Consider the following 27,953-nt stretch of genomic DNA (forward strand, 5'->3'; position numbering starts at 1 on the left):
TTTCCCTTAACATATTTTACAAATGCGAACAATCAATTTCACTGTACTCAAACTATATCACATAGTTATTCATTCTTTGAATAGATTTCGAACGGTATTGGTATATTTGAGTTTTCAAACATACTATCTCATGGTCTTTCCTTTCGATCATCAATTCCATGTTCCTATGCTGCTCCCTTTGGCAAATCAGCTGTTTCTGATATTCTCTCACGGATAGATTTAATTTTTGATAAGAGAACTTCGCGATTGTCAATGCTCTTTGTTTCTCCTTTTTCAGATAATCTATTTCGGATCTCAGAGACTTACATTGTTCACATTCCAGCGAATATGTCTTGTTCATATTGCTGTCGATTTTATCCATCTCTATTTGCAGACACTTACACTTCTCCTTCTCTTGGCACAATTCTTCTCTAAGTTGATCAAATTCGCTAGCGACTTGATGGGCCATTTCCTCGCTGTCGTGCAGCAACTGAAAATGAGGTATTTATCAATTCTGAATAAAAATGTAAAATGTATGGAGTACCTTTCTCTGTCTCGTGATAGTCTTATTTTGCTCTTCTACGATTTTTTCTTTTATCCGTAATTCGGAAGAATGATTTTCTCTCACGATTTCTAATTCCTGCTTCATACATTGGCAAGCTTTTGATTCTTCGCACAAACACTCTTTTAAATGTTCTATCTGCTCCTGCATTTCTTTACGCACGTTATTATTTGATTGCAACGCAGCTTGCACTTCCAATAATTCAGTGCTCTATGAATGTAGAGGATATTAACGACTGCATTCGAAATCCCGTAACTGATATCTTACTTTTTGAGACAACTCTTCGTGTTTCTTGTGCAGCGCATATTGCTGATCGTTGCACACGCCTGTTACTTCGCATAGCCTTCTTTTCTGGATTTTAATCATGTTCGTGAGCTCCGAAATCATACTCGTGAACTCTGCTCTTTCTTTATCGAGAGCATCTTCTTTCTCTTTTACCGCAGACCTCATTCTATTCACTTCTAGTTCCAATTCTTCACACCTTGGATGATTGAAGCATGTATTTAATATCTGAAGTAGTTTTTACATTACAGCTTGAAGATATAATAATATTCATTCAAGCAACCACAGAAATTACCTCTTGGACTCGTCCTCTGATAACGAGTCTAATTTTTGTTTCAAGTTATTCCTCTCTTCAGTTAAGGCAGCATTTTTCATTGAAACTTCGGCAACCTGTTGCTGAAATAGTAATTATCTTGACATAAATAATATTTTACATAATGACATCACTAAGCGATATACCTGTAATTTGGAAATCTTGCTTAACAGATCATTCCTATCTGTCTTGACTAAATCTACTTGATTTGTCGATTGTTTCACTAAATTCATTGCTACCTTGGCTTGTTCTTCCGCGGTCGTTAACGCATTTTTTAAGCAGGCTGCTTTTTGCTCACTATCTTCCTTCAAACAATTCATACTACAAGTCAAGGACTCTAATTTCTTTTCAAGTTCCTCGTTACGTTTTCTCTCGTTCAAGAGGTCCTGTAAATCGTACGAGTGTAAACAAAAAGTTAGAAAGCTGATTTACTTCTAGTGTAACCTCTTGAATTCTTTGTATTTGATCATCCTTGACTGGAATACTTTCTACATCATAATCTAGATCTGTTAAATCGTTAATATCCTGGGGAACTCCCGTTTCTTTCACATACAATTTTTCTTTAATCGGCGCTGTCTGAAGTTCCGTGTTATTTATGATTGAAGCGATCACGCTCTTTTTAAGGTGAAAGTTTTCTTCTTTCGTAGGGATAGTTTGTTCGCCCTTTTCTTCATGCGTGTCGATCTTTTTATAATCAATGTAAGACTGCTTGTTTATCTGTAAAAGATCAGATGCTTTGTTGGTCAGATTTATTTGACTTGCTTAAAATCTTACATTATCAACTGCGATGGATCTTTGTGCATCGTTCGTTAAATCCGTCCAATCTGAAAGAAAACTTTACATTAATATCTAACTACATCTCTAATTAAATATAATGATAATAATATTAAAGTACCTTCGTTTAATGGAGTACTCTTGTGAACGAGTAATCTTTTTCTAGTCTTGCATGTCTTTGCATTGCATGGCACTCTTTTTTTAGCATTGTTGCACGAGATACAATCTTGGATATAATTAAGTCTGTCGCACTGTTCTTCCAAAGAAAAATGGTGAACGCAACGACAATGTTGACCAAAATTATTCTGCTTATTGCACTGAATGAGACACATTTTTTTTTGTTGATCCATAGTATGTAATATATTGTAGTTACCTTTTTGCACATCAAATAAGGAGGATACGCATCAAATTCCTCTTCCATTTTTTGCAATTTAGAAATAATCATCAGCTGCTGGTTCAGACTATCAAGCCGGGCAGTAATACTGTGCATTCCAAAATTTTCCTAAGTTTTCCAAAACATTTGTCATAATATCAACATGTGACCCCGTTTCGAATATTAAATTTACATTGACACTTTCTAAGTGCATGCAATTCATGTTGTCACTATCCTTATAGACAGTCAATTTTTTTTCTTGTGTAACCTTTTGATTTACCGTTGATCTACCATTACAAAATTGATTACAATCGTATTTTATAACTCCGATTTACACAGGAACTGAAGTGGGAAATGTTGATGAAGTAATATTATTATGCAATGGTCCATTATTTCGAATTTATTAAACAGAAGGACAAACGTTATGTATCATGGAATATTTTATTCCTCTGGGGATTTGGATTGTGGATAGCTTTGTGTACAAGTAATGTGTATCATATACAATCATTTTAGTGGCCAGAGGAAAATGTGATATACACAATTTTATGTTGTATTCGTCTTGATTTAACCTTTTCGTTTAGCGACATTATTCTCGGAAGAAAATTGGAATTCTGGACTTGCATATAATATTGTATCAGAAACAGAGACCACAACAAATTTGATGAATGTCAAAGCAACGAACTACACTTTGTGTAGTACATCATTGCCATTAAACGCAGTGGTTCGGTATACTTGTGTTTTGATATCTGCATGCTTATCATTAGTATTTCTATGTATACGTGAACAGATAACAAAAAGTATAAAAATATTACATAACGTGTAAGTAAACATTTTCTGTATATTAATATTTGATATCCTTATTTTAGTTTGATTGGCTTTCCACAGAGCACAGAATATTTATACAAAACCTGTTACCAGAGATCGGACTAATTATATTTTTAAAGAGAAGTCAGTGACTCGAAGTAGTCACTATATTTTACAATCCAAATTGATCATACATTATGAACTAATCTCACAGGATTTACAAAAAATATATGCTCACAAAAAGTTTGAAAAATTTCTTTTGAAAGGACACATTGTACAAAGAGGAATTATATTTAATTATTCCGTATTCTTCCTCTTCAACAGTTATAAAATGTACAGCCATTTCAATAATCATCTATTTCGAAGTACTTGGAACTTGATGACAACAATTTTGAAAATTGAAAATTCAAAGCAAACGAAATTATTACGTTTGAATAATAACAATAATAATAATAATAATAATAATAATAATGGTAATAGAAAAAATAGTAGTTTTCGTATAAAAAAAAATTTACGAAAACGCATTGTCTCTTCTTCGCCAGAGTTCCAAAAATTCTTAGCAAATTTAAAGTCTCAAATTTTGTATCAGTGTACGATAGAAATGTCTGCAAGCTACGTTATCCGCATAAAACCAATTTAAAAATAAGTGTTGTACCGATATTGTTTTAAATAAATTACTTTTAATTACACAAACGTTTTTATTTCGTACTTCATTAAATCGAAATATTCTATGAAAAACAAGACGCATTGTTTCAATTAAATCTTATATTTTTTATCATAATATAACAAGTTTATACATTCATATTTGTAGGGAAAGGTCGATGAATGTTATATTAGGTTATAAATTTTTATTACATTAATGCATGTTACTTTATATATATAAATGATAATGATGTTAATTTAATGGAATACTTAAAGTTCTTCTCGAAAAATCTCAATAACTAAAATGAACAATCCAACGCTTATTCGTCAGGGTCACAAAACACTACAAATTTCAGTATTAAAAATATATTACGTGTTCAATTATTTACATCTGTTTTGTACGATTTTTCAAAAAAATGGTCAAACTTCGTAAAAATACTTTTGTTCAGAAACTTTCATTAAAAATGTATCTGGCAGTCTAATAAAGCTAGCAAAGTATAGCAAATACAAGTTCATTCGACAAGGCTTCATGTAGAAGTCTGTAAAATGGTTCGTGTTCGTTTTACATTGCCGGTTTTACAACTGTTCACCTGGCTAGCAAATCTTAGCGAGTTTAACGTTTCGTTATAACATTCGTCTAAAGGCGATATATTTAACAACATTAACGTCTTTGAATTCCCGCCCAAAGAGGGCATCAATAAATGAGTAAGCTTCGAATTTCTGTAGGGAACATGTTCTTGTTTTTTCAAAAGAGCAAGAATAACGTTACCTAAGTTCGATAACGATTTGTTAATATTCTTCGTTTCTGCTATTCGAACTGTTTCCTCGTTTTTCAATCGTTCAGATCCCGCTAAGTCAACTAGATTTAGATTTCCAATTGAAACTTCTTCTCTTACTTTATGCTCTCCTATGAGTCGTATTCTTGCCACTGAATGCGATCTTGATGACCTGAACAATTAACAATTTATATCCCTTTTCGAAACCTGTTATTATCAATTGGTACGTTTACAAAACGTACCAATTAAAATTAAGGTTTAAGGGGTATTCTGGTATTCCATTTTTAACAAATCGTTTTTTCCTTTCTGATCAGTAGAAAGGTCGTGGCGACCGTCGACCCATGTTTTTTAAAACAAACTCTATACAAAAATATATAACTTACCCAATTTTGATTATTTTTACTTTTAAAAATCAAATACTAATAAATATGTATGCAAGGTTCAATAGTTTTCCTGAAAAAATTTCTACAAATTCACGCAAAAACGGATTTGAAAAACCAAAATACCCTCTTAAGATGCAAAACAAGGCTTTACCGCTCGTTTGATTGAGTAGCCGCGACTGCTCTGTTCCGTTGTGCGATTAAAAGACACTCCTGCAATTCTTCAGGGCTGTGGACCTCCTGAATTGTGAGATTGGTAACGAACAAGTCATGTCCCTTGTTATCCGCCATTCGAATCTCGTGCGTCTTTGATTGAGGGTCCAATAAGTCGACGATGTGCTCATTGTAAATTTCAAGAAAGCTAGCTTCTATTCGATATTCCCAGCCGAGCAATTGGAAATGTTTCATCTCTTGAAATATATGTCGTACCTAGGGACAAAAATTTAAATATGTTCATCTTCTTGCTGCCAAAAAATATCGTAAGTTATAAATGATCCAGATGATGTTGTACCGTTCTAGGTATCATGCCTTCTGTTTCAATACCAGGCAAACCTTCCATGGTATACGTTTTGCCAGAACCAGTCTGGCCATACGCAAATACACAAACATTATATCCTTCCAAGGCAGATTGAACTAGAAGGGACAGCTCTTCAAAAATGTCTTCTTGCTTAGCCAAAGATGAAAAAACTTTATCAAAAGAGAATTCGTGTCGCATTCCTCTCAGTTTTCCACTGCAGCTCATAGAATCTGAACCATCGGGCTTGCCCACTTCTATGGTGCATTCATCCACATAGTTCATAATGTACATTCTGTAAGAAATAGACATAGTAAATAATAATCAATTCAATTCGCAGCATTGATTGTATGGAAAATACATACGGTTTGCCAAGTTCGTTTGAAGTTCGTGGACGCACTCTACAGAATACTCTAATGTTGCCTTTCATTTCTTGTATAGCATTATGTAGAATCCTACGATCCCTATCCATTGTATGAACTAAAGATTGTAGGTCATCCTTCTTCGTAGTTAGCTCATTGTTGAGCTGTCTCTGAATCTCTAAATTTGCTTGTAAATCTTTTATCTCAGATACATGTTTTAGAATCAGCTCATCTTGTTCGCTGCATTTCTCTTTAAACTCTTTTAATGACTCTGAAACATTTTTATACGATTCCTCTGTTTTTTTCAGACGTTCACTCAAAACCTCTCTTTCTTCCTTAATTTCTGTCAGTTCAGTGTCTAATACCTTGTTTAGGGTTTCGAATTTTTCTGCCTGAGATTTATATTTATTTACATCTGTTTCCAGAGCATTCATCTTCTCCTGAACATTATTGAACTTGGACGTAGTTTCTTTGTACATTTGTCGTATGCTGGTCAACTCGTTACTTGTGTGGGCTAGACGACCCTTCAAGTCCCATTTGGAAGGTTTAGCCACAGCTACAGACGCGTTCTGTGCAGTCTTACCATTTTGTACAGTTCTGTTGGTTGCATTACTCATTAGCGTAGTGCCAGCTCTTTGCAATTTTGCTGGTCTCGTGGGTCTGGTAAATAGCTTTTTAGCCTCAGTATGATTCGTAGCGCTAGTGGCTGGCCTCTTAATTGCTTTAGTTGTAATGGTCGACAATGTTTTGGATCTGTTCATAATTGGCTTTGGAGGTGGCTTGTTTTCATTTGTACACTTAGAATTTAAATTGATTACGCTTTTAGCTTTCTTTAAAGTCTCAGAAACAGTACTTGAACTTGATCCAGGCAGACAGCTTTGGTTTTTTGTCATCTTTTGATTGTTCATTTTCATGCTAAGATTGGGTATTCCGCTGATCGAGTTTCCTAACACAGTTCTTGGCTTTGGTAATCTTGACTCCATCTATGAAACAGGGTGGCAAAAATTGATACGATCATAACACTGAATTATTCTAAAAAAACTCAACAAAAACAGCAACGCATGCACTACTTCAATAAATAATTCAGAGAACTTTTGTCAAACAAATCTAAATAAATACTTCTCTTTTACCGCTCATGCACCGTGAAAAATTGAGGTCGGATTAATGAAAACGGATTCTAAGAATGTTTGTGGCGTGTTGTTCGTGAAAAGGGAAACGTGTACGAACGACAGTGACAGCAAATCCATAGAACAAACCTCTTCGCTTTTAATAATACAACATCAAATCCCTCGCAGTCACACGTATCAACAGTTTACGAAGCAAATTGTTTACAATTAGTATTACCTAATGTTCGCATAACAATAAAGCATTTATTTTGTTCGTAGTAGCATGGTGTGTATCGGAGGGCACGCACAAATAGACCGATCAGAATACACCGCTGTAAAATCAAAGAACACCGTTCACTATTTTACTTTTCGACAGCGGTCAAACGGCGGTTAAACAATGTCCGCTACACTTATTTGAACTTGAATTTACTTGGGCTCAGCCAATCAGACGAGCCGTATACGCGAGGACCAATCAGTAATGGTATATTGAACGGGTTTTTTCGCGCATGCGCGACGATTTAAGCATCAGTAAAGAAAAAGTTTGGCTAAACTGATGTACCTTGGTCACTCTGCATAATTTCGAAAAATTTGTTACAATACGATTTTTAAAAATTAATGTATAAAATGTGTATGTCAATTGAATATTTATAAACATTTACTGAAAATTCGTAGCATGTTTCGTTGTCCAATATACCAATACTGGGACCAATCTCTGCTACGATGTAAAAGTTATGACCAATAGCAGCTTGCTTTTAAATTGATTCTGCCTACGCTATTTCTAAACGTAAATTTAAAGCATTCTTCACGACAATATATTATAATAAATCCTACAAAACATTATAATGCATTTGACTTTTAATTTTTTAGTGTTTAAATCGTACATATAATTAAATTTGCAAAATTTACAGCTGCGCTATCTATGGTGCGATACTGAGAACTATTTACGGTTATGCCTAACAAATGAAGGTCCTTCAATTGTAGGAAACTCGTTTTTTATAACAGTCAAAATCTTACTTCATTGTACACCAAAAAATTATATTAACAGTTTCAAAGCTGATATATCCTACTACTTTTTAATAATACATTTGACGTATTTCTTCCATAAATCGATGGAAGATGATCACGAAGAAGCAGAAGGAGAATATGAGCCGAGATACGAGTCTCCAGAAATTCCCGAAGAGGCGCGAGTCTTATCGTTTCCAGAAGCTGCAGAATGCCTCCACACATTAGGAAAATGCGACTCGGGCCTGGGTTATGCTTATTTAGGGTTAAATGTTTCTAATAAGAGTCTCACGGACATTGAAGTTATATTAAGATTCAAATATATCCTCTTTGTGGACGTTTCCGGAAATAGATTAACCGAAGAAGATCTTCGCGTTCTCACGAAGATGACTTATCTTTTAATGATTCAGGCTGACAACAATCGAATATCTTCCGCAGAAATGGAACAAATGCCCTACCTACAGGTTAATATTAATCATTTCGAAACGAACATTTTCATTACTCTTTCAGTTTTTTTCTTTTCATTATATCAGGTACTAACATTAAATAAAAATAAGCTAAAAAGTACTTCCGGTATCTCCCACAATCTTCTCGAGATTTTGGAATTAAATCATAACAATATTGAGGAAGTCACTTTAAATCCTTACGATCTAAAAAATCTCAAAACCCTCGAATTACGTGGGAACATGTTAACTACGACGAACGGGATATTCTTTCCTGGATTGATTTGTCTATATATCGCAGAAAACCAAATCGAAAAGTTAGAGGGTCTGGAGATACTAGTTAATCTGAAAATATTACATCTGAGGAGCAATAAATTGTCGATACTGGATGGATTTGACTCGCGTTGTGCAAAGCTCAGCTATCTCAACCTTCGAAACAATGAGATCACAAAAATTTCAGAAATTCAAAAATTGAGTTGCTTGCCAGCACTGGAGACCCTAATCATTTTTGAAAATCCTGCGATCAATTATAGAGAAGAAGACGAGGAGAATATGTATCGGCAAATTGTATTGGCCATGTTGCCTGACTTAGTACGAATCGATAAAGATCCGGTGCTGTACAAAGAAAAAAGGGAAGCTCAAGAGTTTCGCACGCAAATGATTCTGAATGGGTCCAAGTTCACAGACTTCGACGTTAGTCCAGCTGAATAACAGTACAACATTGTTCAAAAGACTTTTATAATTTTCATGAAAATATTTGAACTTACATGGCATAGACTTGTTATTTATAAGAGGGTCGTGTTCTACGTTATCGACATTTATGTTACCAACCTATGTTGCCAGTCGGTAACTTGACATCCGTTGGATATGTAGAACTCTTCTATAACAGCACGTTTTCCCGCTAAATATTTCAAATTGCAGTCACGTGACCAGCAAGTAGTCACGATACCTAGCGGCATCGTTTAAAGGAAGACCGTCATACATTCTTGAGTGTAGTTTACCGCAGTTCGCCGGCGGAAACGTGTATCTCGTGAATTTTCAATTCATTCCGTAAAATAAGAACGGAACGTATTATCCGTGTGACGGTTAACTCTCATTAAACAAAAATGACCGCCAAACCAGCGAATAAAGTGGGTAAGTGAAGGACTAATTAAAGTTTGGAATAACTCAAGCAGACACGTGGTCGTTATTTTGGATTAGAGTCGTTAACCTCCATTCATGGTATTTAAAGCATAATACTGCTTATGTACGCATAGAGATAGAAATACAAGCCGGCTGATGAAAAATCTTTGTTAAATGATGCAGTATAATGTTTGTTCACCATATGAACTATTGCATGTACAGATAACGTCGACTTAGAGCACAGATTAATCTACATGACCAGACATTTATTAAGCTGATCAATGTTTTTCACAATGTTCAGATTCATTATTTTTGCGTGCATTTAACTGATAAGAAAATCGAACGTAAAGTGGGAATGAGTGTTGCGAGACAACGGTAATCCAAAATGGAATAATGAAACATTTGGAGAGATGTCGTAATGCATTCATGATATATAGATATGTATAATACCAATCGGAGTAAAAGAAGAATAGTTTCGCCGACGATTACCGTAGTTCCTCAATAATGGATCGAATCTTTTTCTTGTTAAAGCTGACATGTCTCTGGCAGATTGGGGCCGCAAAGAGATCACTTTAGCGGAGAACGAAATGCCGGGACTTATGGCTATCCGGAAAAAATACGGCCCCATGAAAATTTTGAAAGGTGCGCGTATCGCGGGTTGTTTACACATGACTGTGCAAACGGCAGTTCTGATAGAAACCCTCGTCGAACTCGGCGCCGAAGTAAGTTATATTGTTTTCATATAATTTTTACGTAAATACACGTTGCTCCAACATGGAGTTCAAACACGAGAATTTTTCGAGTACCGAAATAGATCGAAGATAAAAAAGAACTTGCAATTTTAGTACACTATTTAGCAAACAAAAATATTAATTTAATTTTTTGAGTATTAAAAATTCTTTATGTAAGTTACAAAACGGCACCAATCGGAGTTCCAGTTAAATCTTTAAGCATTTAAACAGTGAAAGAAGTCATTTGGATGGACCAAGATTGAAATACAGATTGTACAAGAATGGAGCACAGTATGAAAGAAAGATCGACGTCGAAAATAGTCAAATTTTCATATCTATGCGAGCTTATCTGGTGGATCATGACCTTACATCTTTCACTTACAAATTTTATTTGACTTGAGATCAGAATTGCATCAGATAAAAAAATAGTCGCACTGTCATTGTGATAAATCCTATTTTTATGATAGAAGAGGGGTGTTGCCTGCAATTTTAACATTTATGAGTTAACGAACTTTTTTGTTGTACAATCATATGATAATTTAATAACGAGTATAATGTTCCATCACACTTATCATTATCACGTACACTTTCATAGTTCACTTCAAGTGTGATTAGATTGACGCAATTTAAGTGCCATTACAGAATATCTTTATCTCTCATATGTGAACAGTCATTTAGTACTGAAGAGCTATGTTAACATGTTGAATGCCATAAAAATAATCGTCATAAAATCAATGGCATTGAACATCAATTTATTACTGCCAAAATTAACTAGATTATAGTGTAAGGTGAGAACTTCATTATCGAGTAACTAACAATTGTCCTTAATAATGTTGATATCTTCTATGAACGAAATAAATGAAACGTGTGTGAAGCACGCAACATTCGCGCGGCGTTCAACGTGTTGGCACGTTTGCTACCAGCAATTTTTCTTTGCTCAGCTTACAACAGCTAAATGCAACGTTCCTCCTTCATAAAATATTGTAAGAGTATAGCAGAAGATGGTCATAAGATCCCTGAATATTATGCTGTGCACTATGACTTTCAATACATACCAGTTTAAAATGCTTAATAAATGAAATCATATCTACGTGATCATTGTGCACACACTTCTAAATCTCTGGAAGAAGTCAGTTCGCAATAATACTTGAAAGACGATTGATCAACCAGGTTCAGTGGTCATCGTGCAATATATTCAGCACGCAGGATCACGCGGCAGCAGCTATAGCAAAGACCGGTGTGCCTGTGTACGCGTGGAAAGGTGAAACAGACGAGGAGTATCTTTGGTGCATAGAGCAGACACTCGTCTTCAGCGAGGACAGACCTTTGAACCTTATCCTTGACGATGGCGGTGACTTGACCAATCTGGTCCACACCAAGTTCCCAGAATACCTGAAGGAATGTCGCGGCGTTTCAGAAGAGACCACCACCGGTGTGCATAATCTGTATCGCATGATGAAAGAAGGAACCCTCAAAGTCCCTGCGATCAATGTGAACGACTCAGTAACCAAGGTTCGTCAGCTACTGTTCTTAACCAAACCGATCACCTCGAATCTTGATCATCTATTGCCAGTATCCATCAACCTTGGACAATCCTGTGTATCCCGATATCATCTCCTACGCGGTCTAGCCTCCACCACAGACAACTTTTCCGGTGTTTTATAACCCCGAGTTTCCGTTTCACTGAACAGAGTAAATTCGACAATCTGTATGGGTGCAGAGAGTCGTTGATCGACGGCATCAAGCGAGCCACAGACGTGATGATCGCGGGGAAAGTTTGCGTGGTGGCCGGATACGGTGATGTTGGCAAAGGATGCGCTCAGAGTCTCAGGGCACTCGGTGGCCGCGTCATAATCACTGAAATTGACCCAATCAACGCGCTTCAGGCAGCTATGGAAGGATACGAGGTGATTATTGTAACACTCGAGCGAAAAATCACGGGATTATTTCAGAACGGTTCGGAGAAAAATCGATGAACATGTACCTGTGGTTCTCAGGTGACAACAATGGAAGAAGCGTCAACCAAGGGTCAGATATACGTCACCACTACCGGGTGTAAAGACATTATACTGGGCCAACACTTCGTGAACATGCCAGAGGATGCCATTGTGTGCAACATTGGCCACTTTGACTGCGAGATAGACGTTGCTTGGCTCAACAAGAACGCGGCCGAGAAAGTGAACATTAAGCCCCAAGTAGACAGATACACGTTGAAGAACGGCAGGTGGGCAGTTAGAATAATATTTATGGTAACGCTCTTCTTCCTAAAAAAATGTTCGAAGAAGAAAATTAGGGCCGTTGGGGAACTCGGTTAAAGAATATATAGAACAAAGCTAGCTGTAGTATCTCACCGTTTTAAGATCAAGCAAACGAGCAGACCCTTCACTTCCGGTTCACATAAGGTTCTCCCGTTTCAGACACGTCATCATCCTCGCGGAGGGTCGTTTAGTTAATCTTGGATGCGCGACAGGACATTCGAGTTTCGTGATGAGCAATTCGTTTACAAATCAAGTGCTGGCACAAATAGAACTGTGGACGAAGTCGCAATCCTACTCAGTCGGTGTTCACATGTTACCGAAGAAATTGGACGAAGAGGTCGCAGCGTTGCATTTGAATCACCTTGGCGTCAAGCTTACGAAACTTACGGACGAGCAAGCTAAATACCTTGGAGTTCCTGTGGAAGGACCTTACAAGGCTGATCATTACAGATATTAGTTACCGTTCGAAGTTCAAAGGCATCTACGTACTTGTATCTAATATTACAATGAAATCACGACGACAATGTTTTAACCAGATTGTCAATTATCGACGTTTTCGCTCATTTATTAATTTCTATTTGAGCATCAAATGTCGCGTTTCGCTTGTCAAGATTCATGCGGAGCATAATAAAAAGAATTCAGTTTTATTAAAAAGAATAGTTTATTTGAATCGTGGGAAAGAAAATGAAACAGGTTCCCTTAAAAGTTAGCCCCTTGATAAAGGTAGGATTTAATACTAGTCACTCGAGGTTACGATTCGTCGAGAATTATTTTCTATTCGTAGTTGGTCAGGTGGTCGTGCTTAGTTGCCGGCCTGATTCACGGTTTCAATTTACGACGAAACTATGCTGCACTGATAGATGGTCAACGAAAGCACACAGAAAGGCTGAAAATCGCGAGAGAAGAAAATCTTGCTCGTGAGAAGCATCGTCGTAATGCTGGTACATTTTATCATTCGCTGTAACTATACATTCTTTTCTGCAAGTCGTATTTTCCTTATAGTTGAAATGAAAGAGCTCGAGGAAATATTTCTTGGGACTGTCCCTATTGACAAAGAAGACAACCAAGTAACAACTGGCACGAGAGAAGTCAAAGAACAGACACTATAGTCCCCAGTAATGAATCAGTTAGTGACAATATTTCATAATTTCTGAGCTATCTCCAAAAAAAAAAAAACATATTTATTATTTTTCTGCAACATTAGTCATCTCTCTCTCTCTATATATATATATACACATACATACTGTCTCATTTATGTACTATTCTCTTTGTCCTATTTACACCTTTAAGAGGGTAGAACTCTCTTGCAAACAGTTACATCCGCAACCTGTCGGGCACAGTGTCTCGTTGGCAAACCATGCTGCCAAGTGTTGCGTGTGTCCTCCGTGCCCACAAAATATACAGAAATTACTTGGACCTGAATTAAATGGAAAGAAAAATCAATTTGCAATGCATTTTCCTGTGAAGAAGAATGGTCTACGCACCTCTCACAGAAATGTGACAAATCACGCATTCCAGGGCGAGTCGTTTACAATTTACACATTGGGGACCTCTGCTAACTTTGCTACACAATTGGCATTCGCTCTGAAATTCAACGCCTTTATGCGTGTCCAGAGGGGTTGTGCTGACGTGCTTCAATACTTGTGCTCGAGCATCCAACAGTCGCCATCTGTGCAGCACTTCCGCGTATGCTTTCTTGTATCCGTCGTAAAGAGTGGTGTACTTTTCATCGAGTAGCCTAGTAGTATTTGTGATATTAATCATCTCGTTTTCTTAATGTGCAAAGGTAAAATTCTCGGCCGGTTCTGACCCGACATTTTCGGCTTCTCGCACACCTCTAAAAATGATGTACCTAATATTCTTTACGGAGTCTCCAAATGTGTCCTGGATGAGCTTTAAGTCGTCGAGGGAGTCAGACCACGAGTTGGATCTGTGTTGTTTCAAATTCTGAAAATTCCATCCTTCCAAGGTGGTGTCGGCTAAATGTATGGTGTGGTATGGTGATCCCCCAGGCTAGAAGAATACGCGAAACGTCATGTGAATCGTAGTTTCATTGGTAATTTGATAGATATAAATATACTATACATAATCGTGAGATATGCATTATGTCTGTGATCACTTTCAACGCAACAACATTTGTCTTCTGTGCAAATATGTAATAGTAGGCATTGTTACAACAGACAGTACATCACATATACATTGGATTAATCGCTAGAAATCGTGATCGAATCGATCGTTTGGCGTTTTAATATCAACAAGCATGGCCAAACCTGCATGCTCTGTGGCATCACGACACTTCCACTCCGATGCTGTAAGGCAGTAACAAAATATCACCGTGACAGAGAGCCCTAGGAACCACTGTGTTCAAACACGCACAACCATACAGAATTCAGAAACCATGCCTTACCTTCAACCACCACTTTCCTGTAGAAAGCCTCTATAACAAAGATAATAATCATGTCAATCATTTGGTTGTTTTTGGAATAACATGGAAAAAATACTGAAACAAAACAAACGCGCGGCATTACAGCGTAGTATATCAGAATGATATAGCTCTCTATTCAGCGTTTCTTAAAGAGTTTTAACACAAGGAACAATCCCGAACCTGGAAAGTCAAAAAATTATGAAACTTCGGAGATATGTAGTGCAGTTCGATTTTGCGTTAGAAAAAAGTTGTTCTCTTTAATGAGGATTATAGCTTGGTAAAACATTTATTAATTGTATACATAATTATAAAAAACAGCCGAATTTTCAAGGGTCAAGGCATATCCCCAAAATTTCATATTTTTTCAATTTCCGGGTTGGGGATCTTCCCTTGTCAGTAAAAATATACTCAACGTTACTTTAATGAACGAAAAGTTTGAAAAACGCTGGTCTAATTACAACGTCACATAGCATGGCGCAAAATTATGTTTTCGCAATACATTCACTCATGCAACAGCGGAAACAAATGTGTGCTATCTATGAAAGATGTGATATACTGCATTTTAGAACAGCCAATGTTGAGTACAATGGGTTACGAATGATTGTGTTCGAAGAGCAATCTAAACAAATTTTACGAACAGAAGACAAGATATGATCAAGACATACGACAGTTCGAAGAGTAACGGTCATTTCAGGCCATTCCAAAAAAACATGAATTAACACTCGCAAGCAGTTGGCATCATACTTACACTGACGTTAACAGACTTGCTACTTAGCCGGGTCTGAACGACATCTGGGTTCTCTGAACGATAGCTAAATGCACAGCTCAGCATGCCTGCCATTTGAATATCTGATTGATTGGCATAATGCTGTATTCTGAATGGAAAGAGAATATTCTATGACAATACCGTTCACACAGCCTTGTCTATGAATATGATATGCAGGGTGTCGCATTTTATTTGATCCACGCAATTGTCTCAATGGGAAAGCTTGATGTCGCGAATGACCTTCAACGACCTTCAAAGATCAACAATTACCGTGGATCGAGTAAAATGGGACTGTCTGTTTGACATTGGCAATCACGTACAAAGAATGAATTAAATTTTGACCAAAAGGATGCAGTGGCCATGGTGCATCGATGTCGGGTGACTGACAAGAATTTTGTCCAACGTTTGAAACCGGTTGCGATATCACAAGAGCGGCCAAACACCATGCCTGAACCAAATCGGGCCGTTCCAATTGCGCAGCGACGTTCGCATTGTATTGACACATCGCTGGAATGTCGGTGATATTAATCCTAAAGATCGAACAAACAAGATTACTCGGTTGATACATTAACGGTCACGTGACGGTGTTATCAGTTGACTCACACATATTTCTCAGCCAGCTCCTTATTCACGAAAAATAATGACGAAGCATCGTAAATGATTACCATGAAGTGATAATTTTTACAATACGTTCTGTGAGTCATTCTACTGGTGTTGTGTAATCCGCGACTCATTTTCTAAACAACCAAAAACGATCGTCAGTAAGAATGATAAGGGTTCTATGTCGCGGTAATTGAAAATAGCATTCGCTTACACGGTCTTGAAAGTAGAAGGAACTGATGGGAATGTTCTCGTTGGATTGCACATACGAATTCGAATACATATGCATGAAATGTTCCCCATTGCCAATTCCGTTTCCTAAAGCGGACAGAGCTCTAGGCGTCGTGCTCTCCGGCTTCATCGACGTCCTTCTAGTATACGACGCACGACCAAAACATACAAGAATACCTATTGGAACGTGGCATTGAGTCTCGGCACAGGAAACCTTCAGCGTTCTACCGTCTGTTTACATACCTACGCAGCAGAACTTGGCTCCCGAGGTCCTGGGGAAGGGTATATAAGCGTCCTGATAGTTTGTATACATATTCGAGGAACTTAAAAAATTAGCGTTGTCCTGAATGTCGTATCCGATGTGCGTAGTTTCATTTTCGTCTTTTTTACATGTCTAGAGAAACACGAATACGTATTAAATGTTAAGTCAGGCTTGTATAACGAGTCGAACAGTAATGTGTTTCTTGTTTACTTGCTCCAAAGTTGCGATCAATTGCCTCAGACATGGTTCTAAACAGGATCTGTTCTTTTTCACGCGTTGCTGAGCAGTTTGTTTCAACACTTTCAACAGTTTCGTCATTGTTGCGTTGTCGATTGTTGTTCCAGGACAGAATTGGAATGTGGGTTGCGCGCTATACGGATAATTCGCGGGGAAATTCACTTTCAATATGACGTTGTAACTTTTATTCGACGCTGTTACGGTGCAACTACGCTCCACAGCGTCCATCGCGTTCACCTGGAATGAGGGAACGGTTTATCTCATTGAGCTTTATTTTATTTGTTGTAAATGTCACCTCTATATTCGGTATGTTCATGTTGATTAAAGAAAATTCTTGTTGCAGAGTCTTTGGTTGCGTGGGAGACGATATTTCTTTATTATTCTCAATGTACGTATCCGATTCAGAATTCATCGTAGATTCGTCCGCTTTCGTTGCTATACAATTCAATTCCCGGTCGGCTTGAGTATCATTCAGTTGTAGCTGTTGGATAGTCTGGAGTGTTCCTGTAGATTTAACAAATTTGTCACTTCAATGACACTAAATGTTTATCGTACTCATAAGCAAGACTGTCTACTCACTTAAATTATTATCTTCTGAATACTGTGTATAAATAGATGCGCTGTCATCCATGCCATGTCCGCACAACTAGACAAACAGTTCTTTTTTTACTTATATGTAAATAAAGGACATCTTTATCAATGAACACATACGTACTTTCTTCAAGAATGGATCAATTTTATATATCCTCAAGCATTGATCCTTTGACCAAGTAATCAATTCGAATTCACTATTTTCTGTAAATTATAACCATGTTTCATATTATCTTTCTTTATCTCGCATTAAAAAACGTGTACCTAATTTTTGGTGCCTCCATTGAAATTCAAGAACAACGTCTGTGTGTCCTACGAACGTGTAAATAGGTGCACCGAGATTCGTTGTGTTCCATAACAATAAACTGTTCTCTCCTCGTCGTAATTGCGGCACCACTATCGTCACTAAACCTTCTCCAAACGGCTGTAAATGGATTTTATCGGATTATAAACGCGAATGACACGGATTCTGTTGGATAGGACATTATCTTTACCGTATATCTGACTCTCCATACTGGTGAATTCGTTGTAACAATACTTTCGGCTCTGCGCGGATTGCTAATATCGAAAATTTTCACTGTACAATCCTGACTAGAAGTGGCCAGTTGGTTTTGTTGAAAGGGACACCAATCTAAACCATGTATCTAAAACAACTTCAGTGTTTATAAATGCATTACTAGATTTATATATCACGAAAGAATGCAAATAAGCAAGGATTTCTGTTAAAGTAAAGAAAAGCGTATACCTTTGTTAGGTGAGCGGCTATGTACTGCACAGGACTATTTCCTTTCCGTTGATCCCATATTTTAATATCTCCATCGTGAGCTGTGGCTAATATATTTGGGGATAAGCCGTTCCATCTCACTTGGGAAGATCCAGCTATAAATTTAATTACATATTTAGATACCTCCTCTGGAACTGTCTCGTTGAGGAATCTGTACTTACCAACTGCGGACAATGACAAACAAGGTTTCCTTTGGTCTCTTATGTCCCAAATATGTATAAATGTGTCGATGCTGCAAGAAGCGATGATATCAGGTTCTTTGGGATGCCAGTTCAAGTCGCTGACTACTCTTGTATGTGCCTTAAGACTATTTGTTGTCTGTAATTCATAGCCGCTGCCTCCGGTAAGCGACAATATCTCTATACGTGTATTACTCTAGAATTTACAGTCGATTAGACAGTAGAAACTACAATCGGTAGACATCTCCTTTAATTACTCACAGAGACAGCGCACAGGTGAGAATTCAAACTCGTAGGATTCCATTCGGTTGTGCCGATTTCATATTTACTTTGCCTCTGAAATTTCCTCAAGCTGTCCGCACCCTCGTCAAGATGTTTCACAGCAAAACATCTACGCCTGGAGAAAGTAAGACAGGAAGTCAAGCAATGAAAGCATTGTAAATATAGACAAAAAACGCACTAGGAAAAAGTTGGCGTAAACAAAGTCTGTGTACGCCGGTATTTACCCGGCAAGTAACACGTAGTTGCCAGTCGCATCCACGGCCATGCTATTAGCCTGCGGAAAAGAAAGATATTTTCATAAAGGAAGACATTCGAGCGTCGTGAGATCCTAAGTGAAGAGTCTAAACTGCACAAATCGAACGATGGAGGCGAACAATACAAGACAACGTACCTGCAAATCGCGGTGCTCCGTGACCACATAGTCGCTGCCCCAACGTTTTGACATTTTACCAATAAATTCGAATTCCTGTCAGCATTCTGCGAGGTTAGAATTAAACCGAATACGCGAATCCGAGCCGCGTACAAGTACAGGCAACTGTACACACACGAACTCGCTGCACCGCGTCTCGACGCACACAGAGCGGTCTTACCGGAGCCGCGTTCCGATTGGTCAGTTGGAATTCACACGAACGTATCCCCCCCTGAGCAGATGCGGACGGGGGGAGGTCGACGAGGCAAAAAGAGCAAGAGAGAGGGAAGTTCAAGACGCTTCGCTGTGCTATTTCTGTCACGTAGGACGCATACATTCGTTGTTGCATACAAGCGTACTGACATCAAGACGCAAATAATTAGTAACACGGCGCGAATCAGGAGCGAAAAGGGTTCCAATTTGGTCGACCTTCGATCGGGCCAGTTCTGATTCCATCGAGATTTCGAAGGTGTTCCCCGAGAGTTCGTCAGTGGCCGTGATTATTTCAGTGATAGTAACAACAATGTCCGTGATTATGGATTGTTTTCACCAGTAGCGGATGTTGTGAAGTTTCTTAGTCACTTTGTTTAGCTGACTTCCTTGAGATAAGCGATACCGATCCGAACCGAGGCAGCCTCCCGTCGGTGAACATTGGTGTTTTTAGTGTTGGGTTCCCCTCCGATTGAAAAACAAACAGGATCTTTCGTTTTCCGGAAGGGTGGTTGTTTGTCCTTCGCGATTCCGTTTATCCTTCTCTTCTCAGCTGGTCACGTCACTCGCAACAGCGGCGCGAGAAGCCAACCGAGGACTCCGTCACGGCTGAGATTGACCGATACGAAACCGACCGATTTCCGAAAATCGGGTCTCGCACGGACGTAAATTCCGTCTCGATTTATCTCATTGGGGATCTGTGATGTACAAGCTCGGCGACGCGGGAAAAATCATCACGTCTACCATTAAGTTTGTGCACTCAAAAAGGAAAGGAATTTTCATACACATAAGAAGGATGTACAAGGACTCGATAAGTCTTCGATGTCAAAGAAGTTTTTTAACGTTTCGATTCTATTGAACGCCTTGGCCGTTGCGACTGAGAAACGAGGTCAAGATTTCTGCCAGAATAACACACCAACCGGTCGTCAAACCCAGATGTAATGGAGTGTTAATGACATAAGAAGCGGTTCGCTAGGAGATGTATTAAGAGTATCCAGTATAGGGACGCTGGTTGTATACCTTATAAGAGAGAGAACCATTGACAAGACGACAACATGAAGCTGTTGGAGAGTACACGCTTTGAAGCGATCAACAGTGCCTTGTCCATCAAGACCGGAGACAGCAAAATAATAGGCCGGTAGGTTGATCAAACTTCTATTTACTCGATACGTTGTATAACCGATGCACGATGTTTATTGTTCCATAAATTTTCAGAATAGAGAGCTACTCTTGCAAAATGGCTGGGAATGACAAACAACTGTACAAACGTTTCAACGCAGAACAAGGATTTACTCCGCACGATCTTCAAGCTTTATCACCACCTCAAACATCTTTGGGAACGTCACCTGCTCAAAGGTATTTAAAGTATTGACAATCGTTGGTTAAATTGAAAACTGAAATACTATTTTAATGAAATTGATAAAGATCCAGATATCCTGCGATAATACCTGTACATTTGTCTCTTATGTTTTCTATAGCCGTAGCGTATCTGGTGATGAAGACGGCCCACTATGCGACACAATCAGTAGAAAAACGTTGTTCTATTTGATTGCCACTTTGAATTCAGCTTTTCATCCGGATTATGATTTCTCTGATGCTAAGAGTCACGAGTTTAGCAAGGAACCAAGCTTGACATGGGTGATGAACGCGGTAGACAGTAATTTGAGCGCGACCGCGGGCGATCATTATCGCACACTTAGGACGGCGCTTTGGGCGGCCATCGATGATGAGATATCATTAAACGAATGTGATATTTATAGGTAAAAATCAAAAATTGTATCATAACCCGTATGGAAAAATGACTAGCTAAATTAAAAGTATAAAACTATTTTAGTTATAATCCAGACTTTGTATCCGATCCATTTGGAGAAGATGGATGCTTGTGGTCTTTTAATTATTTCTTCTACAATAAGAAAATGAAACGCATTGTGTTTTTCACATGCAGAGCAATAAAGTAAGTAATACCTAACTCATAGATTCATTTGTTTTTGACTACACTTTTTAATATTGATTTTTTACTCTCTTTTTGTTTTCTGTTATATCTATAGTCCTCTCTACGTACTAGATTCTGGAGTTGGCAGTGATTTTGCCATGGACGAAGACGAAGATAGATACTAAATTTATAAAGCATACTTACAAACTTTATCCCCATCATTTTTATTAATTCTGCCGTACAAAGGCATGGGTGAATATTCAACATGTTCTATTACATAGAATTCTTATTATGTACAATGCTATAATTAATTTTCATAATTAGTTTACATATTTTCCTTTGCAGTGATGGTTTGGTTTCAGACTCGTGATCCCTAATAGAAAAATCCATTGTATTGTCCTCTAGTTTCTCATGCTGTTAACAGTTGATTATAGTCACAAAGAATCAAACGAATGAACTAGTTCGGAACATGTTTTTATAATTTTTTTTCTGCAGATCATTAATATACTTAAGTGTACAAATTAGCTGAACGTTAATCAAAGATTTGAAGTATTGACGAAAATCTTGCTCCTTGTTGAAAACAAGAGTAAAAAAGATTAACGGATTTGTAGATTGATGTTGTACTAAGTTGCTCTGATTTTATGCACATTATTCGATTAGCAACAAGAATAACGATAAAAATGAACAAATAGAGCAACAGGAGCATAGATCTAAAAGTGCAGCATTAACTTCTGAATCCTAGTCATTATATGTTTATGTTACAAAGAAAAGAAGGTTTGTAAATTGTTAAAACTATTTACTGTAAATGTACCGTCAAATGTTTTTGAAATATTGATGACATTCAGTATGAAACTATGCGTTTCTGTGTTTGATGTGTAACTTTAAAAAAGTGTACACGGTATTCTGTATTTATAAGCAAATATTTCTCTTTTCAAATATCGTAGAAATTCTATGCAGTTTGATAGATGAAACAAACAAAACAAAGAAGACTTTATAAATACACGGTGTGGTAGATGAATTTTCTAATAATATGGTAGTAGAGTTTCCTCGGATTTCCATGTAGAATGAAATGTTAATTTTACGTCATTGATGAATATATACATGTATACATACGTCTTGTGAACTTAAAGAGAATCAGCACTACGCTCGACTTAGATCGTTAGGTTTCGATTGAAGACAGTGATTTTTCCGATAATTTCTGTAACGTACTAGTAACCTTAGTTCCTTTAGAACTACACGTTTATCCATCGTCATTTTAATAAAGTTTATGAATAAATATAATTCACGTTTACACCATCCATGTCTTTCGTTATTTTTTACAAATAAATGTCACATTGGTTTTTGTGCAGACACGGACTTAAGATCCGTGTACAACATTGCATCTTAGGGTTTTTCTCTTTTTTAAATTGTGCCAGTGTAAATTCAATGTACAGTTACGGAATGCATCCACACATATTTCCTATTCTGGCCTTTTTTTCTTTTAAAATTAGAACTTGCTGCTTCAATAAAATAAACTTGATTGTGCTTGCATTCTTTTTATGCCTAGTAAATAAAAGTTCACTATAGTTTGACAATTTAAGTTGAAGTTAATTATGTTAATTTTTATTACAATATTTTTAACCAAAATGTAAAGCCAATTCAAATGTTCTAGTGCAATAGTTCAATTCTACTTTGTCCAAAGATTTAGCTCCCAAAAATGCATTGTACTCAATATCTGTAGGGATCTTGAAGTCTGTGGTGCAGATCAGACGGTAATTAACGAGCACAAATGTTATGCTTGAATTCGTTGGGTAATAACTTAAAACCTAACTTACCTAAGTTACTAGGCAACTCAACTTATTTGTACATCATAACGTCTGGAGACTGATACATGCACATATAGGCGTCGCACAAAAGTCGTTTCGCGTGCCCAGGTAAGTGACGATCGTCCGTTAATTCAGTCAAGTAGTTTCCGCCTTCTTCGCTCAGCCAATAAGGGAAGTCTGGGCACGGAACCATTTCAGGTATGTTGTAGCCATTTTGTTCTCCTAAGGATAATTATACAATTAAGCAGGCATCGAAGGTAATGCTCGATAAAGGTTTATACAAAATCATAGTGAAATACCTTTCCTGTCAGCCATAGAATCGAAGAAACACCATGGTGCTTCCGACCCAGAACCACATTTTACAAAGCAAACGTAATGGGACGTTTCGATGCAGACTACTGCAGATAATTCCAGGTACAATCTTGGAACAGGACAATGCTCTTGCAGAATAGCAAATTCCATTGGCACTACAAGCTTCTTCGGCTCATGATTCGTCCGTCGTTCGTGTCGGTGCACCTACGGAGAATCATTCCAAATATACTTCAACCTCTTACCGAACCGAAAATTAAAATTGATCGGTTTACCTTGTCCAAACATTGCATACAAAAAGCAATACTCTCCAGTCCAACGCCGCACTGCCCGTAACATTCCTTGCACTCGAATTCTGCCAGTTTGCCACAAACTGTGCACTGTCTAGGAGCTACAAATAAATCGTTAAATATAAATGCACTAAGCACAATTAATTGTAACGATACACAGTAGAACTTCGATTATCCGGGCCTCAGATGTCTGAATACTTTCCACGAAGAAATAGTTTGATTTAACCCAGACTATATACAGACCAAGTAATTGTATTATCCGAACAATCACGCTCCACTGATTAGCGGTTAATTACGGATTACGGATAATTGAGGTTCTTCTATATAAGAATTTTGATGATATTTACAATCTTCGATTATGTCTGTTACATCCAGCAAGAGCGTCGGCTGGATTTTTGGGTACATTTTAAACGATTTTCCGAATCGAGGCATTTGAATGATAAGACATGATGGCACTTCTTTCAACCGAATGTTGCTTGTTAAGAAACTTTGTTCTAGTAATTGCTGTACCGTCGGCAGGTTCAAATGGTCGTCTTTTTCGACGAACAGTTGATAATGATACGCATCCTGGCCGGAACTTAATTTGAGAAACGGCTCGGCGTTCAAAATTTGGGCGACTAGAGAAGTTAAAAACTCCTCAGGATCTGAAGAAGTTCGGAATAATTAAACTTAATGTTTTAGATGCCTGTATTACTTAAATACCACATCGATACCTTTTTCCTCGCTGGTTAACCCAGACACCGACGAAAGTTTCTCGAGCAATGTCCGAAGTTTCATCACGTGATCCGCTCTAACAAACACGTTCTTTCTGAGCGGGTTTACTATTTCCTCGCGCAGTACTCTTTGTACCTCCTCGTATTGCGGACAGTCTTTTTCATTGGGCGGTCTAGAAAATCGAATGCATGATGCAACTGTACGTGAGAGTAAATTCGATCAAACAAATTGATTACCTAAATAGAAGATTATCAAAAACACTAGTGAATGTAAACATGCTGAAAAGGGTGGCGTCCAAGTAACAGGAATTGTGATGGCCTTGAATTCCTCTATACTTCCCACAAATGCTTTCCAGATTTCCTTCAACGGAAATTGGTCGCACCATTCCAATTATCACAGAACTCTCCATATTTCCAAAATTGTTCATGTTTATTGGCGACACTGGGTCGTCGGTTTTCACCTGCGATAATGTAATTATTCAATTTCAAAAAGCGGCTATCGAATGAAACTAATTTCAATCGATCTCAATCGATTCATCTTTCAATCGATGTACTCACAACCATTGCATCATAACGAGAACATTGGTCGAGGTCTTTGAAAACGGCCTTGTAAGGCCGACAATGGAAATATCTAACGTCTTTATATGTTCCATCAGTTCCAGAAGGATGACTGTTATCCTAAATACGAGATAATCGGATGCATTTGGAAATTTAAGTTTAATGTTCCGTTATAATGCTTCTGATAACTGAACGTACCAGTTCTACAGCTGCCATTAATTTACCAGGAGTGATACCGGTCGGCGTTCCGATCCAACGAATGACACCATAGTGCACATCGGAGTCCAGAAGCACTTTTACATTGGAACCAACGATTAAATCTGAGTTTTCCATTCGTCCGAACTTTTTATTTTCATTTTTTTCTGGTGTGCTGCCTGTAACAAAATTAAAAATTAAAATGCATACCCGTTAACAGAAAAAGATATAATAATTCGGTGAAAATCATTGCAACAGAAAGTGCATAAAAAGGTGTGCGAAACGATGCAATAAGCTACGTAAACATGAAATGCGGAAGCATGATCGTATTTACGCAAATGTCTGCTTCTCCTTACTAAGTTCTATCGGACTATAACGTTCGAATGTCCCTTCTATGTCACTGTACACGTTCGATTCTATGTCACTACTCCATTTGTGCTCTAACACAAAGACAGGAATGTTTTGCAACATTGCAGCCATTTTACAATAAAATTATAATAGATTTTCAGTTCTGAGAGACTTGCCGGCACTACCGAGACAAGCTAAGATTCTGGCTATTTTTAACCGCCTTGGTTATTCTTAACTCCCTTCTACTAACATGCAACGAGTGAAGACAAGCAGACTATGTTGGATTCCTAGCAAAGCTAGCAAAGTATACTGTTAACCAAGAGTAGCCAAGCTGAGAATTTATTTTCACGTTTTCTTATTACCAGATTGCGTGTACGAATGGACATTTGTGTTTTTAGTTACATTACTATCGTTCTCAAGTGACAATGATTTCGTTGACTGAAGGTATTCCTTTGACATAGATCGTTGATCTCTGTTATTGTTTTTGTTATCGTCATAGATAGTGAACCTCTCCAAAAGAACAGGCGGTATAGAATCCAACACAGATTTTTTCTTCTCGTTCGTGTGATTGTTTCCTATATTTGTTTTCAGAAAAGGATCTGCAACATACAGAATATTAGTAGTTAGAATTTCCGAAAAAAAAAACAATAAAATATAAATTTCTATACTTTTATCTGCATTTCCAAGGCCAGTAGGACCCTCTGGCTTCAATGGAAAAATGTGGCTTAATGTGGCGAACCTTCCTTCCGAATGAGTAGATACAAAGTACTCTTTGCTTAGCAAAGCTGTCTTGGACGATTCTTTTCCTTCCTACAAACGACATATAATAGTTACACCCGCTTATGTATATGGTAGAAAATATTGAATAAACTATTTTTATTATTACAAGTTATTCAAGAATATACATTTTATAATATACTGTCGTTGTCTCATAATGTGGGACCCGGGAGAGCACAGAGACAAGGGGGGTAAAGCTCACCATCACGCGATACGATACACCTGACATAAAAGTGGAAATCTCCTTAGCAAATACATGCGACTAAATTGTGTGTGCCTGACCAATCAGACAGTTTCTTTGTCAATTCCTTTTGTATTCCTTTCGAGTAACATGTTATGAGACAACAATGATACTGTATAAAATTACCAGTAAATCTAGACCAAAGTAATGTCCTGGACCAAGTTGTGGCACAGGCCCAATGTATTTGATTACAGCCAGATACTTGTTGTATCCTTGAGGATCAGGACAGTACCAAACCTTACTGTCTATCATTAGACTCATCAGTTCCTTGCACAGTTGTTTGTGATTAGCCAAACGAACCCTTTCTTCAGGCACGGTTACCGCTGGAAGAAACTTCCATACCTCTGTTGACACAGGGATTAAATCGAACCTGTGACATCGCCATTCTGTGCCACGCCAGACTTCTGATCCTGCCGTGTCTGTTACTCGTACTCTGAGAAGACTGTCACCCAAATCCTCGACCGACTCCGCGAGCATGCCAAGACGCAATGTATTGACATTTGTATCACATTCTCCAGATATACGGGCCAGAATAGTGTTTTGTTTGGCAACATAATGCTGGAAGACCTGGCGGTCATCCTTATTGGAGATGTTTCGTTTCTCCATGATTAATCACGAGCGATCATTTCAATAAGCGATCGGTCAATCGCGATAAACGCAAACCACATGGATAAGATACAACGTATACCTCTGTCATCGTACAGCTTTCGCTTAAGAAATAAAGATGAGACAAAGGGATCTCGTGGTTGTCATCGTGTGCGTAAAATTGGGGTACAGCCAGTAGAGCTACACAGGGAAATATTGGTCATGGACACACTCGGACATTCGGGTAATCGAATTAGTATTAATTATTTAAATGTTAGCGAACCATTCCTTCTAGAATCTGTCTTAATAAAAGAATACACATCTCTGTTTTTCTACTTTAAATGCAGAATTTATTGAACCGATGTACACAAAAAGGGCCTGAAATAACCTCGAGCCCTTATGCACCTGTGCCCTTAACTGTAGACACCTTGACTGTCAATCTCTATAGTAACTTTGTTTGTGAAAAACAACAAACAAAATTGGAACTTGAAATATTGGCAGCACTGAATGTTGAAGCGCATCCTCATGCACTTGAGAAAACAATTTTAATTCTCATATATTTTACAAATGTACCGATTTCTGTTCAAATATAGGATGCCCCAAATATGTTGTACATCCTTGAAAAGGGTGAATCCTGAGGTCATTTGATGTAACTTTTTCCTTTATGAAAATATTCTCCGCAGTTTTATTAAGTAGTTATTAACGAAAAACGCGAACCAATCTGACGACAGCTACAGCAGACGGATTTCGGCCCGGCCAATGCCAACGCCATGCTCAGCGGGACCTGTTGCCATTGGCCG

At 37.8% G+C, this 27,953-nt stretch overlaps 8 protein-coding genes across 17 annotated transcripts in view; 4 read left to right on the top strand and 4 right to left on the bottom strand.

Annotated features, from left to right (window-relative positions):
• Positions 1-50: 50 nt before the first annotated feature.
• On the bottom strand, positions 51-2,420 carry LOC143356519 (uncharacterized). The gene is made up of 8 exons (XM_076792274.1): positions 2,284-2,420; positions 2,032-2,215; positions 1,581-1,831; positions 1,283-1,522; positions 1,119-1,219; positions 809-1,022; positions 524-751; positions 51-469 (listed from the first exon to the last, which is right to left on the bottom strand). The coding sequence occupies exons 1-8, from the start codon at positions 2,398-2,400 to the stop codon at positions 53-55; spliced, it is 1,752 nt and encodes a 583-aa protein (XP_076648389.1). The 5' UTR covers positions 2,401-2,420; the 3' UTR covers positions 51-52.
• A 221-nt stretch (positions 2,421-2,641) lies between these two features.
• Positions 2,642-3,739, top strand: LOC143356529 (uncharacterized). 3 transcript variants are annotated; one of them, XM_076792285.1, is made up of 3 exons: positions 2,642-2,767; positions 2,865-3,102; positions 3,150-3,273. In XM_076792285.1, the coding sequence occupies exons 1-3, from the start codon at positions 2,665-2,667 to the stop codon at positions 3,211-3,213; spliced, it is 405 nt and encodes a 134-aa protein (XP_076648400.1). In that variant the 5' UTR covers positions 2,642-2,664; the 3' UTR covers positions 3,214-3,273. The 3 variants fall into 3 exon arrangements, 2 of the variants coding, with proteins under 2 accessions (XP_076648400.1, XP_076648401.1); XM_076792286.1 differs by having other exon boundaries at positions 2,865-3,009; positions 3,150-3,243; XR_013082689.1 differs by lacking the exon at positions 2,642-2,767 and having other exon boundaries at positions 2,981-3,102; positions 3,169-3,739.
• Positions 3,740-3,846: 107 nt separating this feature from the next.
• LOC143356810 (protein claret segregational) lies at positions 3,847-7,266 on the bottom strand. Of its 2 annotated transcripts, none has more exons than XM_076792793.1 (5): positions 7,106-7,266; positions 5,765-6,744; positions 5,397-5,694; positions 5,040-5,314; positions 3,847-4,677 (listed from the first exon to the last, which is right to left on the bottom strand). In XM_076792793.1, the coding sequence occupies exons 2-5, from the start codon at positions 6,742-6,744 to the stop codon at positions 4,257-4,259; spliced, it is 1,974 nt and encodes a 657-aa protein (XP_076648908.1). In that variant the 5' UTR covers positions 7,106-7,266; the 3' UTR covers positions 3,847-4,256. The 2 variants fall into 2 exon arrangements, with proteins under 2 accessions (XP_076648908.1, XP_076648906.1); XM_076792791.1 differs by having other exon boundaries at positions 7,018-7,266.
• Positions 7,267-7,898: 632 nt separating this feature from the next.
• On the top strand, positions 7,899-9,023 carry LOC143356394 (leucine-rich repeat-containing protein 23). Its single transcript, XM_076792043.1, has 2 exons — positions 7,899-8,333; positions 8,403-9,023. The coding sequence occupies exons 1-2, from the start codon at positions 7,977-7,979 to the stop codon at positions 9,021-9,023; spliced, it is 978 nt and encodes a 325-aa protein (XP_076648158.1). The 5' UTR covers positions 7,899-7,976.
• A 261-nt stretch (positions 9,024-9,284) lies between these two features.
• Ahcy (adenosylhomocysteinase) lies at positions 9,285-13,080 on the top strand. Its single transcript, XM_076792158.1, has 6 exons — positions 9,285-9,446; positions 9,966-10,156; positions 11,336-11,677; positions 11,857-12,072; positions 12,163-12,389; positions 12,583-13,080. Exons 1-6 carry the CDS (start codon positions 9,419-9,421, stop codon positions 12,878-12,880), a joined length of 1,302 nt encoding a protein of 433 aa, XP_076648273.1. The 5' UTR covers positions 9,285-9,418; the 3' UTR covers positions 12,881-13,080.
• Positions 13,081-13,120: 40 nt separating this feature from the next.
• Wdr59 (WD repeat domain 59) overlaps positions 13,121-27,953 on the bottom strand; it is a 28,294-nt gene continuing 13,461 nt past the window's right edge. Inside the window, exons 1-22 of one of the 6 annotated variants that reach the window (XM_076792134.1) lie at positions 19,172-19,356; positions 19,005-19,054; positions 18,760-18,895; positions 18,481-18,694; positions 18,281-18,414; positions 18,030-18,179; positions 17,800-17,959; positions 17,660-17,739; positions 17,524-17,590; positions 17,240-17,448; positions 16,918-17,181; positions 16,689-16,839; positions 16,429-16,622; positions 16,218-16,351; positions 15,935-16,144; positions 15,597-15,723; positions 14,831-14,860; positions 14,694-14,732; positions 14,276-14,436; positions 13,908-14,161; positions 13,668-13,840; positions 13,121-13,578 (exon numbers count right to left, since the gene is read on the bottom strand). In XM_076792134.1, coding sequence (XP_076648249.1) covers positions 13,701-13,840; positions 13,908-14,161; positions 14,276-14,436; positions 14,694-14,732; positions 14,831-14,860; positions 15,597-15,723; positions 15,935-16,144; positions 16,218-16,351; positions 16,429-16,622; positions 16,689-16,839; positions 16,918-17,181; positions 17,240-17,448; positions 17,524-17,590; positions 17,660-17,739; positions 17,800-17,959; positions 18,030-18,179; positions 18,281-18,414; positions 18,481-18,694; positions 18,760-18,895; positions 19,005-19,054; positions 19,172-19,225 — 2,958 coding nt within the window. In that variant the 5' untranslated portion in view covers positions 19,226-19,356 and the 3' untranslated portion in view covers positions 13,121-13,578; positions 13,668-13,700. The other 5 variants (XM_076792133.1, XM_076792136.1, XM_076792135.1 and 2 more) reach the window with 5 other exon arrangements.
• On the top strand, positions 19,522-22,628 carry Maf1 (repressor of RNA polymerase III transcription Maf1). 2 transcript variants are annotated; one of them, XR_013082670.1, is made up of 6 exons: positions 19,522-20,537; positions 20,615-20,755; positions 20,878-21,159; positions 21,234-21,353; positions 21,448-21,584; positions 21,678-22,628. XR_013082670.1 is itself a non-coding variant. In XM_076792163.1 (5 exons), exons 1-5 carry the CDS (start codon positions 20,455-20,457, stop codon positions 21,515-21,517), a joined length of 696 nt encoding a protein of 231 aa, XP_076648278.1. In that variant the 5' UTR covers positions 19,522-20,454; the 3' UTR covers positions 21,518-22,628. The 2 variants fall into 2 exon arrangements, 1 of the variants encoding a protein (XP_076648278.1); XM_076792163.1 differs by having other exon boundaries at positions 21,448-22,628.
• On the bottom strand, positions 22,776-27,533 carry Cyld (ubiquitin carboxyl-terminal hydrolase CYLD). Its single transcript, XM_076792140.1, has 11 exons — positions 26,695-27,533; positions 26,219-26,360; positions 25,913-26,149; positions 25,206-25,381; positions 25,008-25,127; positions 24,687-24,910; positions 24,450-24,622; positions 24,084-24,380; positions 23,722-23,837; positions 23,437-23,653; positions 22,776-23,359 (listed from the first exon to the last, which is right to left on the bottom strand). Exons 1-11 carry the CDS (start codon positions 27,172-27,174, stop codon positions 23,169-23,171), a joined length of 2,373 nt encoding a protein of 790 aa, XP_076648255.1. The 5' UTR covers positions 27,175-27,533; the 3' UTR covers positions 22,776-23,168.

The sequence above is a fragment of the Halictus rubicundus genome, chromosome 8 (genome assembly GCF_050948215.1).
Source record: "Halictus rubicundus isolate RS-2024b chromosome 8, iyHalRubi1_principal, whole genome shotgun sequence".
NCBI classification, from domain to species: Eukaryota; Metazoa; Arthropoda; class Insecta; order Hymenoptera; family Halictidae; genus Halictus; species Halictus rubicundus.

Excerpts from the sequence above, each read along its gene's own strand:
- Maf1 (XM_076792163.1), top strand. The coding sequence starts at position 20,455 with ATGAAGCTGTTGGAGAGTACACGCTTTGAAGCGATCAACAGTGCCTTG. Across the intron at positions 20,538-20,614 it reads GACAGCAAAATAATAGGCCG|AATAGAGAGCTACTCTTGCA; the intron begins GTAGGTTGATCA and ends ATAAATTTTCAG. Across the intron at positions 20,756-20,877 it reads GGAACGTCACCTGCTCAAAG|CCGTAGCGTATCTGGTGATG; the intron begins GTATTTAAAGTA and ends TGTTTTCTATAG.
- Ahcy (XM_076792158.1), top strand. The coding sequence starts at position 9,419 with ATGACCGCCAAACCAGCGAATAAAGTGG. Across the intron at positions 10,157-11,335 it reads TCGTCGAACTCGGCGCCGAA|GTTCAGTGGTCATCGTGCAA; the intron begins GTAAGTTATATT and ends TTGATCAACCAG. Across the intron at positions 12,390-12,582 it reads TACACGTTGAAGAACGGCAG|ACACGTCATCATCCTCGCGG; the intron begins GTGGGCAGTTAG and ends CTCCCGTTTCAG.
- LOC143356394 (XM_076792043.1), top strand. The coding sequence starts at position 7,977 with ATGGAAGATGATCACGAAGAAGCAGAAGGAGAATATGAGCCGAGATAC. Across the intron at positions 8,334-8,402 it reads AACAAATGCCCTACCTACAG|GTACTAACATTAAATAAAAA; the intron begins GTTAATATTAAT and ends TCATTATATCAG.
- Cyld (XM_076792140.1), bottom strand. The coding sequence starts at position 27,174 with ATGGAGAAACGAAACATCTCCAATAAGGATGACCGCCAGGTCTTCCAG. Across the intron at positions 24,381-24,449 it reads GTTAACCAGCGAGGAAAAAG|ATCCTGAGGAGTTTTTAACT; the intron begins GTATCGATGTGG and ends GAACTTCTTCAG. Across the intron at positions 23,360-23,436 it reads TTCTATGGCTGACAGGAAAG|GAGAACAAAATGGCTACAAC; the intron begins GTATTTCACTAT and ends AATTATCCTTAG.
- LOC143356810 (XM_076792793.1), bottom strand. The coding sequence starts at position 6,744 with ATGGAGTCAAGATTACCAAAGCCAAGAACTGTGTTAGGAAACTCGATC. Across the intron at positions 5,695-5,764 it reads TCAAACGAACTTGGCAAACC|AATGTACATTATGAACTATG; the intron begins GTATGTATTTTC and ends TATTTCTTACAG. Across the intron at positions 5,315-5,396 it reads AAGGCATGATACCTAGAACG|GTACGACATATATTTCAAGA; the intron begins GTACAACATCAT and ends TTTTGTCCCTAG.
- LOC143356529 (XM_076792285.1), top strand. The coding sequence starts at position 2,665 with ATGGTCCATTATTTCGAATTTATTAAACAGAAGGACAAACGTTATGTA. Across the intron at positions 2,768-2,864 it reads GTGGATAGCTTTGTGTACAA|CGACATTATTCTCGGAAGAA; the intron begins GTAATGTGTATC and ends CTTTTCGTTTAG. Across the intron at positions 3,103-3,149 it reads ATAAAAATATTACATAACGT|TTTGATTGGCTTTCCACAGA; the intron begins GTAAGTAAACAT and ends TCCTTATTTTAG.
- LOC143356519 (XM_076792274.1), bottom strand. The coding sequence starts at position 2,400 with ATGCACAGTATTACTGCCCGGCTTGATAGTCTGAACCAGCAGCTGATG. Across the intron at positions 1,832-2,031 it reads GAGTACTCCATTAAACGAAG|ATTATAAAAAGATCGACACG; the intron begins GTACTTTAATAT and ends AGTCTTACATTG. Across the intron at positions 1,023-1,118 it reads TCAGAGGACGAGTCCAAGAG|GTGTGAAGAATTGGAACTAG; the intron begins GTAATTTCTGTG and ends CAATCATCCAAG.